Genomic DNA, 12,737 nt, shown 5'->3' with positions numbered 1-12,737 from the left:
TTTACCCAGGCTGAAAAGAAAATTACTCTACCTGCATGATAAATATGTCTAATCGAATTTAAGATGTCTGTCATGTGGCCACCATAGTTGGGACTAATATCATATTAGGGCAGAAATAAAGTAATATAACGTGTTCCTGATACAATTTCAGTAAAATATTACAGTTTTTGACTTTCTTAGAGAAAAAGGACACACGTGTATTGAGTGCAATCTGTTGAGAGAGTGTTTGCAGATGTCAGTAAGAGTAAACAAGTTTATTTTTGTCAATATTCAACAAGGACAGTAGCAGTTTTATCTGGGCTGTAATTCTCTCTGATCAGTTATTCTTCAGTTCTCATTGTGTTACATTCAGGTGATGCTGTAAAGGTTTGTGTTTCCTTCAGCAGGAGCAGAAATGTTTCTGAACAGATCGTGTCTGCCCTCTGCTGGTCAGCGTTTACACTCCAACCCAACGCTCATGTTTTTGTTCCTGTTTGTCACAAATTGAAGTCTGAGGTTTGACTATTTTAAGCACACAAAATAATGATTTCTGTCAGATTTGAGCTGGAATTTGTTCAAAGTCGTTTTAAGTGAATATGAAGAAATAATTATCTTAAGTTTACATAAAAAGGATCAAAAACAGAAGTGCTGCCTTCATATCTTTTGAGTGTAAACGTTCAGTCCACAGGGCTTTTAAAGGCACTCAGGTTACAATTTGTCGTCAGAAGCAGCGACATACACTCCTGATCAATGACACATTCACTTGTTTTTTGGGAGGATAAAATGTTAAAACGACACAAAATGTACAAAGAAGTCGTGTTGTTGACAGGCGTTGGCTCCTGGGTTGTGATAAGTGACATTTTAAGGCATCAGGAGCACCATTGTTTCATGATTTCAGACTCTGAGGGCTTAAAGTTCAAACTTCAGATGTCTGTGACTATTTTTGTGGTAACATTGTTTCATAACTTCCGTCATTTGGTTCTGAAGTCCTGTGATCTGCTGCCTGAGGCCATGTTTGTTTGTCAGTCGCCAGCGTCCATGTCTGTGTTTCTGGCAAAATGACCTCCCCGACCTCAGAGCTCATCAGACTGTTCAGGTCCGGAGAAGCTGATAATCACAGGAACATTTTTATAAACTCGTGATCAGTGTTCACTCTTCTTTTTCAGAGGTTTTTGGGGACTTTGACCACGAACAGCATGGGGTCTTTGGCCTTGTTGCTGAAGGCTTTTCTGATGATGTCGACGGCGTGCAGGTGAGTAACTCCGTGCAGAGAGACTCCGTCCACAGACACCAACTCAAATCCAGCCTGAGGAAACAACCACAGAACAAACTGTCTCTTCTCTGGATGTCATGATAGCGTGAGGTATTAAATCACATTCTACATGGTCTTTAAAAAGGCTTGAATTTAACCTGTTCTGTGACCATCATCTCACCTTGAGCACTTCACAGGTGGAGGCGGCTCCTCCAGGAAAGATCTTCTCGATCTTCACCACCGGCTGAACCTTGGACTCCATCCCTCCTGATATACTGATGCCTGAAACAATCAAGCAACACAAGTCGAGGTCTGTTGGAAAACTGTCATCAAGCAATCACATCAGACAGCAAAGTGAGATGTTCTGTAGGCTGGATTTTGCAGTGACGCTTGCACATGTATGTTTAAAAACAACAGTTATTATAATACTAAGAGTATCTGTAATAATTACACAAATCCCTATGTTGAAATATCTCTAGTGGTTGGACAGTTGGACAGATTTTTCTGATTTGGGTGAACTGACCCTTTAAACGATTATAACTACAACATGATTCTGGCTTTTCAGACATTCAATCAGACGTCATCACTGTCATTTACCCAGCGACTGTTTGGTCTTGGAGATGCTGACGGTTTTGAGCTTGTACTCCTGTTCGGGCTCGGAGCCGTTGAGTCCGTTCTCTGCGGCGGCCTGATGTCCGTTCATCTGTTCGCTCCCCGTCTGCTGATCGGGACTTGAACCGAAGACCTGCGACAACAGCGGGCGACTCCTGCGAGCAGCACTCTGCAGCGTGAACACGCCGTCTTTACTCCTCTCTCCACTTTTATCCTTTTTGCTTTTGGAGAGTCCGTTTCTGGACGTGGACCTTCCTCGCTCTGCAGTCGAGTGCAGCGAGACTTCGTCAAAGTGGACGGAGCGGATGGTCCCGATGTCCGTGCGGAGGCGAGGGTGGGGGTCATCGTTGCGGGCCAGCAGCCAGTTTGGAAGCATGGCGCTGGAGGAGGGGGATCTGAGGTCTCTGGACTCTGCGTATCCGTCCACTGGTATGTCCAGCAGCGGGGTGAAGGACCTGGAGGTGTGGGGCCTCTCCTTGGACCCCCGGGGCCCGGACAGACTGAGCTTCTCCAGCTCCTCCAGCAGGTGGCTCTCCTTCTCCACCTCCTCAGCATTGTGGAGCTCAAAGCCTCCCCTGTAGTCTGGACCAAAACACCACAGAAATACCAGGACACGGAAAGTCAAAGATCTGTTTCCAGAGAATACTAAACATCAAACCAAAGGAACGTAAAAGCTGCTGACCCGGGATCGGAGTGATGAGACGGCGCTTGGGTGCTCGACCGGACGTAGGAGAGCGAAGAAGAGGAGTTCGGACTGCGAAGAGAGAAGAGAGAAGAGAACGTACCCACGACTGTTCAGAGCTGATCTGTGTTGTATGTTTGTTACACTTCACTCAGCAGGTTATCACACTCACTTGAGCGATACTTGAGGATGTCGTAGGCCTCGACTTCGATGGGGGTCACCGTGTTGTTGAACAAGCTCAGGTCGGACGGAGGAAGCAGCATCCTGAGGGGCGAAAGAAACCGCTGAGTCATCTTCAGTCTTGTGATAGATTATAAAACATTTTCAATTAGTCATCAGCATCTTTTTGTGGAACATTTGGAGAAGATTATCCTGAAAAACACTTAATCCCCCTTCTGGCAGTTATTGTGTTGAGACGCGATCCGTTAAAAAGGCTCAGCAGAGTTTATTCACAGTTATTACAGGACAGCAGACAGAAATATTCATGATGGAAATACAAATTATTGTTTATAGTTTAGCACCAATATCAGCTTCATATAAAGTAACTGACCTGTGATTATCAGATCATAGTTTACTTTAATATCAATCAAAGTAGACGGAGTAAATTAATATATTCTTAGTGGTGGAGGAAGTAATTCTTATTATCGACTAGAGTAAAAATACTCAATTACAAGTAAAATTTCTGCATTAAAAATGTTTTTTAGGTAAAAGTTTGTCAATATAATCAAGGAAAAGTTTGTTACATGTTCTATTGTTACTACAAGCAGGATTTATAGTTGGTTGAGGTAATTATTTTGTGTAGAACTGCAACTAAAACTTATTCTAATTATGGATTAATCCACTGATTATTTACTTCATTACAGGATCGACTGTTTGGTTTGTAAAAACTCAGAAAATAGTGAAAATTTTGCATCAAAAGAACACCTGACACAAAATGATTCAAAGATAAATAAAAATAAACTCTTTACATTTGTGAAGCTCGAACCACAAACTCTAATTTACGATGAACAAAATATTTGCCAATAAATTTTCAACAGTCAGATGTATATTTCAGATATAGTGTGCAAAAATCTCAACTTGTAACAAGCATCTAAACATCTTCTGTGAAATACAGAAGTAGGAGGTGAAAACTGAAATGTCTGCTGCTGTCTGAGTGAATCAACTATCCACCTTTTTCTCCTCCTCGCTCTTCTCACCTGACTTCTCTGAGCAGCAGCAGCTTCTCAGGTCTGTCCAGCACGACCAGCAGGTGGCGTATCAAGTTCTCCACTGACCGCTCTGCTACGTACTGTTAAAACGGCAGAAATCAGTCGTTCGGTGTCGAGTTCATAACGACTTTAACTCAGAGCGGATGTGAAATATGTTGTGAATTATTGTGTGATTCATTCTTTTACTGGCCGTTCACAGATCAACACTGTCACGTCTGAAAGCTTCAGTACGTCAGTCTGTCTGCAGCGGCGAGGGAAACCTTCTCACCCTCCGACACGACTTCATCACAGCAGCCACCTCCTCCTCCGTCAGCAGCCTGCGGGCCATGTCCTCCACCACGCCGAGCATCTCTGAATTTGGCATCACGTTGACCTGCCGTCCGTCTGTGAACATCACGGAGGAGAAGCAGTGTTTGTCTGCTGAACCATGAATACCTCTCTGCACTCTGACGGACTTTTATTTACTTTATATACACTAGAAATGTAAATTGCCTCGACCTTTGCGTCCCTTGTCTGTGGACGGGGACTTGGAGCGTCCTCTGGAAGCGTCCCTCTTGCGTCCACCTCTGAACAACAAGTTGACGAAGGTCTTGGAGCGCTGCAGGGTGCTCTTCTCCTCGGGGTCCTTCCCTTTCTGCTTCTTCTCCTTCTTCTGCTTGATCTCTGTGATTTGGACAGCAAACAATAACTCATCGTTTTCATTTCAGCTGAGCCGTCGTTCGATGACCCGGCTCTCTGCCCGCCTCACCTGCCACGGTGACTTGGCTCTGGGACCTGCTGATGGGTCGGCTCGGCCTGCTGAGAGCCAGCAGCACGGCGGTCTTCGGGTTCTCGCTCTTCCCTCCGGCCTCCTCCGCCCGGATCACGGTGTCCCTGAGCAGAGTGGTTCGTCCCAGGCTGCGGGTGGTGTCCGCGCCCGTCCTCTGAGAGGGAAGGTCCGTCTGGATGGCGGTCTCGGTTCGCTCCGACTCGGACCTGAACAACCAAAACACCATGTTCATGTCTGTGATAGTCCGTCAGTCCCCACAACAGTTCACAACCTCTACCCTCCACAGGTAAAGGGAAAAAATCATTTTTCAGTCTGATCTTTGTTTATTAAGACGATTTTCCTAAATGTTGTTGAATCACCAAGCGGATCCTGACCTCTGGTCCTCAGTCGAGATGCAAACATCCACCATATCTGAACCAAACGGCATGCTGGGAGGGAACATGACCTGCGACAGGCCGCTCAGAGAGCTGACAGGAGTCCCAGACGACAGAGACGAAGCCGAGGAGTTGGAGTCTGAACCCTGAGAGGAAGATTTCTGAGTACCGTTGGCCACTGAGGAAGAGCACAAGAGATCATCTAACTCGGATGTATTTAAGCCGATCAGTGAGCCTCACACAGACAGAAACACAACAACAGAAAAACTCACGTGAAACTTTAGATACATACGCTTATTGAGCCACCTGTATTCTGCCACCATCTCCTTATAAGCAGGGTATCGTCCTGCTTCCTGTGAAGATATGGCCACAGATATGCAAATGAGATACAGTAGAGACCTTGAAACTTTCATGGGATCGCTATATTTGATAAAGAGAAACCCTAGACGCACACAGAGATCCAAAACCAAACATCCTCCTCCTCAAACAGAAACATTTCCCCTCCTCACGTCACAGTAACCTCTGATAGCTGCCATGCTTTCTAACTCTTGTGCGTGCTTCAGTTTCCACTGGGGGGGAAGAAAGCGAGGCATCCCGAGACAAAACACACACAGAACACGGCTCTAAGCTTTGATCAGCACCTGATCCCGGCTGCCTGGTGAATAATGCACACAGCCTGGCTATTTTTCACAGCGCGAAACCCAAGCTCCCGACAAGTAAAGTGAGCGAGGAATATTACGACTGCGTGCCAGCTGTCGGCCCTGCCACACAAACCGCCGCTGTATCCGCTGTGCAGCGACGCGTGGCTCGGGGTAGTTTGTGTTTGGTTTTGAGTGTGAGTGAATTAAAGATGGAAGGTAGGATTCAAGACCAGTTCACCGACATGCTTTCTAATAACGAGGAGTCGATATGGAACGTGATACGACGTCTTCGGCTCCAAACATCCCAACACAGTTTTTCCCTGCTATGAATTCATGACGAGCTTTAACGTGGAGGCTCTGACGAGGTTCATCTCTGCTCTCACCTTGATGGTCAGCATCACATGCGTGTGGCTCTTCAGCACCTCCACAGCACTACTGTGGCTGATGTCCTCAAAGCTCACTCCGTTGGCAGCCAGGATCTGGTCCCCCATCTTGATTCCATTCTGCTCAGCCAGACCACCGGGATCCAGTCTGAGACAAACGAGACAGCAGCTCCATGAGTGTTGTGAAGCGGCGGAGAACAGAAACATCAGGTGGAGGTACGTACTTGGAGACATAGATGCCCAGACCAAACTCCTTCCCCCCGCGGATGTTGAAGCCCAGACAGTAGTCGTCCGAGGTGGTGTAGAGGTGGACGATCCTTTGCAGGGCGCTTCCTGAGCTCGTCTCTGAAGGAGTCCGTCCGCTCTCCTCCACCACCATCCGCCTGTGTATCAAGTCCACCCTGGAGGATTTTCCAGTCAGTCAGAATCTGACATTTTTGTGAAATCGATACCAAAAGGATTCGTTCTCTTCCTCACCAGGTAGTCTTCTCCTTGGAGTAGCGGATGCCGGGCACCTTGCCGACCCGCCTCACCACCATCCTCAGCCTGTTGTTGCCCGTCAGGACCTTCACAGCGCTGCTCATGGTGATGCTCTCCAGGCTGACACCGTTCACCTCCACCAGTTTATCACCGACAAGCAGGCCGGCCTCCTCTGTGAACAAGAGCACATCATTACTGTAACAAGACGTCCATCATGGCGACATATTACGCTCACACACTAACACGTTAGTTCACCTGCTGTGCTGTTGTCCTCCACCTTACTGACAAAGATGCTGAGGCCGTGCTCCGAGCCGCCACGCACGCTGAAGCCCAACTTGCCGTCCACACTTTTATCCACTGTGATGGTGTGGAGGTCCTCGCTGTCGTCTCCACCTAAAATATCACATGGAGTCAATAAGTCCGTCTCTTTATTCTTGTTTGACAATCTATAATACAGCAGTCGCTCACTATCATTGGAGCAACGCCCATCAGGAGGTTTTAAGATTATTTTAGAGGGTTTTTAGACAAAAGATGGCTGCCCTGCGTGTCCTTCAGGCACTGGATGTGCACATCCTCAGAGATTTACTCTACATCCACAAGATGTAACATGCACATGAATGGAAAAGGCCAGTATGGGGATGTGATAGGATTGGAAAATTTCAAAGACAGAAATCAAACATTTAGGAAGATGAGATTATAGCAGCGTTTGAGGAGACTGAAGCTGTTTTTTTACACGTTTAATGAGACAAAAAGGTTGTGAATGCAGGACTTGTCTAACTAAACAGGTCTCAACTTTGGTTCCCCCCCATTTATTAAATCTAATCCAGATTAAAAAAACCTCTGAAGTCTGTCAGACTGTGAGTCTGGACCAGCGTTTTATCTCCGGCAGCCTCCTCACCATCCACAGGAGAGTTGATGAGGATGACCCGGCCCATGGGTGAGGAGGATCGGATTCCACGCCGGCGCTGCTCCTTCTTCCGTAAGAGGTTGCGCGTAGCGGTGTGTGACCCCTGAGTCCCGGGGGTCTTCTCCCTGCGGGACGGGTCTGACGAGTGAGCCATGGAGGCTGGCGGGGTCCCCTTTCACTCGCGCTCCACCGGGGGCTCAGCTCCGGGTGGAGGAGCCTACAGCAGCATACAGCAGGAGGAAGGGGGTCCTCAGGCAGTGTGTCCGCTGTGTTCCCTGCATACTGACACTACGTCACCTTCACAAAACCACATGGAGATTCTGTTGCTTCTCAGCAGCGTGAGTGAGGCGGCAGCAGGATCGCAGGCTGCTCTGTGACATGACGGCTGACTCTTTGGTCCATTCCTGCCCATGATGCATCTCTCTCACCTGTCTGAGTCTCACAGGACAGAACACAAACACACAACTTATCTCTAAAAATGTCCTTCAAGATATTTTTAGTCTCTTTACAACTCACACTCTATTAGCAGAAAGGCCAACAGGTGAAGCACACAGTGTTTGTGCCTCCAGGTGAGGTGAGAAACAGGATTTAATGGGTTTATTTAGATCGGACTTGACCCACTTAGAGTCATGAGGTCACATGGTGCTGATACCATGGTTACGTGTCACTAAAACCGAACCTGTGAATAACAGTGTGTCGTCATGTCGTCACCTTGGGGTTCCCCCCTGAACGTCTCACGGAGCTTCAGCACCCCGGACAGCGACGCCACGAAGCGCGGCGTCAAAAGGCGACATTTAACGTCAGCGTGTGATTATCGACCCCAACACGGGTTTAATTTAGTTTAAGTTAAGTGTTTTAATTACTGCGCAACTTCAGAGTTAATTCGGCAACAACATCAGACACTTCTGTGAACACACGTAGACTCTTTTGCATTAGAATAACAAAGAAACGCACAAAAAACTGCTAAAATACTCACCACATTTCACGTTTCAGCGCTTCAGACAACAAGGCGGCTTCTTCTCACGTATTCCGCTCAAACTTTAACTGACATCAGGTTCAATTCATCCCATTTTCTCTGAATTAATGAAGCTAATTCAGCTCGTTAGCCTACCTGAGTCCATGTTGTGCAAACAGATCCAACGCACCTGTCCGGGATATTCCTCTGACAGAAGCCCCGCCCCCCTCGTCCATCCCTATTGGCTGGAATGCAGTGAATTGAGAGCATTTGATTGGACAAAAGATCCGCCAACAAAGTGGCATTAAGTCAACTCTGTGTACATCAGATACTGATGCAACAAAAAAAGCAACAACTGTTAAACTCTGTAAATTGATTAGATGATTTAATTAAAGTATTTATTTCATTTATGGTGCATCTATTGTTGTAACAGTGTGAAACTTTAAAACAGGTCAATAAATGGCATTGATCATATGAAGATAATAAAAAAAAATTATCTGACAAAATCTCACTTCAGAAAAATCAACATTTAAATACACAGCAATAAAATTCTCACCTGTTTCAGGATTTTCTCAAATTTATTGGCTTTTATTAATATTTGTAGAAAGATCATCTTTGTCTCCAGATTTACAAATGAATGAGTGTGAGTATAACTTTTAAAGACTTTTTTATTTACCTGTGTTTTTCACTCTGATGACAGAATATTTATTTTGCTTTAATTCTGTTCCCCTCTTGTTTCTTGTCTGAGGATCAGACCTGGAGTGACTCTGTGAGGAACATGTTAGTGTTGGTGAGGATCTCTGCAACCATCAGTGAGACAACAAGAGCCACATGTCACTGATTCAACAGCTCCCTCCTCTGGATGAAGGTTAGAACTGAACGAAACAGAGTAAATGAATAAACTGGTCAAGAATTAATTTGTAACTTTTATTGTAAATGCAAACAAACCATCTTGGGTGTCTGAATCCGTGTTCACACTGCAAGTTTCAATCAATTGTTTTGGTATATTCAGATTGATTGAAGGAAGTCTGGACGCCAAAAGCACACGATGAATGAGCACAAAAAAGCACAAATGAAATAAAATCCAAATTATATTTCTACAGATGCCTCTCGGTCCTCACAGCAACAGGTGAAGCATACAGATAGGTTGTCGATGTCTGGACACAAAAATCCGATATGATCACTTGACAATAAAAAGTGCAGACAGTTTGTCTGAATCTGATTTGAGAAACAAATCTGATGTTCCTGAAGTTTGAACATGGCCCAAGAATTAAAGTTAGATTTACTGAAAAGCCAACACAACAAAACAGGTCTGGTTTTGTGAGGACGGGACGAGAGATCAACGTCTACATAATGTCAAAGAAGCCCCTGCAGGAAATAAAGACTCCGAAAAAAATTTCTCCAAAAGATCTGTGGAGCACAAAGCCTTGTTTTATTGGTCGAAGGTGTCATGGCTTCCAAGATAACATACGAGGTATCACGGAGTAATACAAGAAACTGAGTGTTGGACATCAGGTCTGCTCGCTCTCGAGTTTAAAGACAGACCATCATTAAAAAACTCAGATCCTGGTACAAAACAGTCATACTCCAACATGCATCCCGGTTCTCCCTGAGACCAGAACACCAACAAACTCACATCGTGCATTTACAAAGATCAGATTCTCACACAAAAACACAACAAACATTAAATCTGTCACACAGAACTTTAACAACATTTATGATCAGTTTTATATGTTAGTTATGTTTTTGGTGTCTGACGGTGATGAACATGATTATTACAGAATGTTATCCGCTGACAGCATTAATTTCTCTAGAGAGAATTAAGTTCTTGTGAAATTCTTTTGGCAGCTCGGATGACATCTTCAGTGTTGACTTTATCTCCAAACTCGATCTCTCTGTGCTCCAGAAGTATTCCCTGTGGGACAACAAAAAGAGAGCTGCAATGAATAATCAATTACTTGTCAAATGTTAAATAAATTACAAACTATTTAGATAAATCAGATATCCTGCTTGAAGAAAAAAAGTAAACAATCTAAGAGTTCAGCCTATAAATGTGAATATTTCCTGTATGACAGTAAACTGAATAACTTTTGGTTGTAGAAAAAAGTAAATACTCATTTACAGTACAAGTTCCTAAAAATGGCAAAACAGAAATGGATTAAATTGTTCTTTATTCTTGCCACCATGACCGTAGAAAGCTTTTACCTGCTCTCCCTGTCCAATGACGAAGACCCCGCCGAGGACGAAGCCCTCTCCAAACACATTTCCCATGAATCCGTTCCTGAAGGCCCTCAGGCCGCTCATCCACACCCCGACACGCAGGAACCCCAGCAGACCCATCTTCCGCTCACGGGGTCCATAAAAACGTCTCTGTAAGGCGAGCAGACAAACCAAAAAGGCCTTGATTCATTCATGCGGACCCAAACTGATTCTACACGGACCCTGAATGACTTCGTTTAGAAAGAGAGTGATGCTGGAAAATTGGCTAAATCTTCTTAGAAAACCTCAGTGTCAGGAGGGACGGTGATCTCACAATACACCGATTCATTACAGAAAACAACAGTCCACCTTCTCATCCAAGAGGATCTCCCCCTTGAAGTACGGGCGGAAGTTCTGGACCTCGGTGCCGACGTCCTCCTTCACCACGGCGTACAGAGGGACCCCGAGCTCGTCCAGCTGGGGTTTCAGAGAGGAAAGCTCTGCAGCCTCCTGAGAAAACCAACAAAACACACAGGGACAAGCTCATTATCAGCACCAGTATTCATGCAGCATCCAGTCACCACTCTGTTGTCTCACCCAGTGTCCCGCCCACAATACTGGTTGACTGGTTACGTGTCAAAAGTTATAAACCCACCAACAATTAACCATCCAAATCTGCAAAATAACTAACTATTAAAAAAGGTGCACTGTGTAGTTTAAGGAAAGAAATTTAAATCAGAGGAGAAAATGCTTTAATGATCCATTTTCACAACTGTATAAAACTAAATAAACTCTCTCCTTAAAAAAGGATAACGCAATTTTATATGGCTTTACTGAATTTATGTGGCGGACCCTGCCACCTGTCTCGCTTCAAACAGTGTTTTGGGGACCTTATCTTCGTCTGAGAACAGCTTGTTTATTCACTTATGGAAATACATATTTTGAGAGTTTGATTACTCTTCTCTAAACTGAATAGCAACCCTTAAAAAAAAAAAAAAAAAGTTGCAGTAGGACATTAAATACCAGATGATGAAAAACAAAACAAAAAAAAAACCCTCAAATAAAATACCTCAAAATTGTTCTTACATATAGTACTTGAGAAAACTGTACTTATGATTGGTCATTCTACATTTTGACACCAAATATCAGTTATTGACCCCGAGGTAAAAAGAGGTAAAACACACTGCAGCTTTAAAATGTCCCTTTCATGAACAAGACGCTGAGTTATAATATATAAGAGTGATTGTGATTGTGTGAACTGATTACCTCTCTGCACAGAAATCATCCAGGTCTCCTCACCGCCATGATGACAGCTCCAGAGCTCTGCCACAGACTTTTAGCTTTCACGGTCTGTTTTTCTGGAGTTATGAGAAAAAAAAAAAAAAAAAAAAGAGGCAAAAGGGTTAAAAACGCTGAGCAGCAGCTGAACAATGGCTCCTTTCAGCTCAACACTCTCCACATTATCAGAAGCATTAATAAACAGAGGAGCTCTTCTGTAGAAACAAGTTAAAACAAGTTGTGACTCACCTCCTGCCAGCATTTTCAGATCGGTGTCCTCCAGGTACCTGAGGGTGGCTGTGAGCGGTGGAGTCAGAAACAGATCAGTGATGTAGTTTGTGAAACCAGCGATGAGGCCGCCGACAGCAGACGCAGCGTTGAGTACCAGCTCCATTATTTCTCCTCTCTGTCCACTTTCATTCAACACATGTTGTTTCCAAACACAACTCCTCCTCTGAGACTCCACCGCAGCTGGAAGTGTATTTAAATTCCTGCTAAACTTGATCCTCCCAGTGTTTCCCCAAAGCCAGCCTCTCTTTAAACCCGAGACAACTGATCAGAAGACTTGAGTATCCGCAGCTGTGGCTGATCAAGTCAAGCAGAGAGGAGACGAGATCAGACCGCAGATAGACTCAGAAAGACTTCACACAGCAGCGTCGGTCCTCCTCCTCCAGTTCAAAGGTCACTGAGGAGAAATCTGCAGCGTCATTCAGCCAAAATATCTCCAAGTCACCCAGAAGTCTGCAGGCTTACACAATGAAGAGTGTCGCAATTTGTTCCCTCATTTCCAAATTAAGAGGATTTGTTTCTTATATGAGCTCATTCTGCGGGAGGTTAGTCACATGAACCTTCACCACTGAAACCTTTTACACGATTTCAAGCTTTGACTGCTCAGATGGAGTTCAGTCAGAAACACAGAAATAAACTGAGTAAAATTGTTTAGTTTCAATGATTAAATCAATTGCAAAATATTTAGATAGTTGAAAAGTCAAAATTCTCAGATTCCAGATTCTTAAAT

At 44.6% G+C, this 12,737-nt stretch overlaps 2 protein-coding genes across 3 annotated transcripts; both read right to left on the bottom strand.

Moving 5' to 3' along the window:
- Positions 1 to 235: 235 nt before the first annotated feature.
- On the bottom strand, positions 236 to 8,442 carry LOC119009732 (PDZ domain-containing protein 7-like). Of its 2 annotated transcripts, none has more exons than XM_037081271.1 (17): positions 8,264 to 8,442; positions 7,279 to 7,725; positions 6,636 to 6,773; positions 6,378 to 6,552; positions 6,125 to 6,301; positions 5,901 to 6,048; positions 5,169 to 5,229; positions 4,877 to 5,054; positions 4,482 to 4,708; positions 4,232 to 4,396; positions 4,002 to 4,117; positions 3,722 to 3,813; positions 2,698 to 2,789; positions 2,526 to 2,597; positions 1,829 to 2,425; positions 1,413 to 1,513; positions 236 to 1,285 (listed from the first exon to the last, which is right to left on the bottom strand). In XM_037081271.1, the coding sequence occupies exons 2-17, from the start codon at positions 7,439 to 7,441 to the stop codon at positions 1,142 to 1,144; spliced, it is 2,646 nt and encodes an 881-aa protein (XP_036937166.1). In that variant the 5' UTR covers positions 7,442 to 7,725; positions 8,264 to 8,442; the 3' UTR covers positions 236 to 1,141. The 2 variants fall into 2 exon arrangements, with proteins under 2 accessions (XP_036937166.1, XP_036937167.1); XM_037081272.1 differs by having other exon boundaries at positions 7,279 to 7,719.
- Positions 8,443 to 9,638: 1,196 nt separating this feature from the next.
- On the bottom strand, positions 9,639 to 12,319 carry LOC119009738 (peroxiredoxin-like 2A). The gene is made up of 5 exons (XM_037081284.1): positions 11,969 to 12,319; positions 11,708 to 11,799; positions 10,811 to 10,951; positions 10,448 to 10,612; positions 9,639 to 10,157 (listed from the first exon to the last, which is right to left on the bottom strand). The coding sequence occupies exons 1-5, from the start codon at positions 12,111 to 12,113 to the stop codon at positions 10,053 to 10,055; spliced, it is 648 nt and encodes a 215-aa protein (XP_036937179.1). The 5' UTR covers positions 12,114 to 12,319; the 3' UTR covers positions 9,639 to 10,052.
- Between the last annotated feature and the right edge of the window lie 418 nt (positions 12,320 to 12,737).

Source organism: Acanthopagrus latus, chromosome 20 (assembly GCF_904848185.1).
Source record: "Acanthopagrus latus isolate v.2019 chromosome 20, fAcaLat1.1, whole genome shotgun sequence".
Taxonomy (NCBI): Eukaryota; Metazoa; Chordata; class Actinopteri; order Spariformes; family Sparidae; genus Acanthopagrus; species Acanthopagrus latus.
Note: the sequence above shows the minus strand (reverse complement) of the source record. Positions and strands in the feature narration are given on the sequence as shown.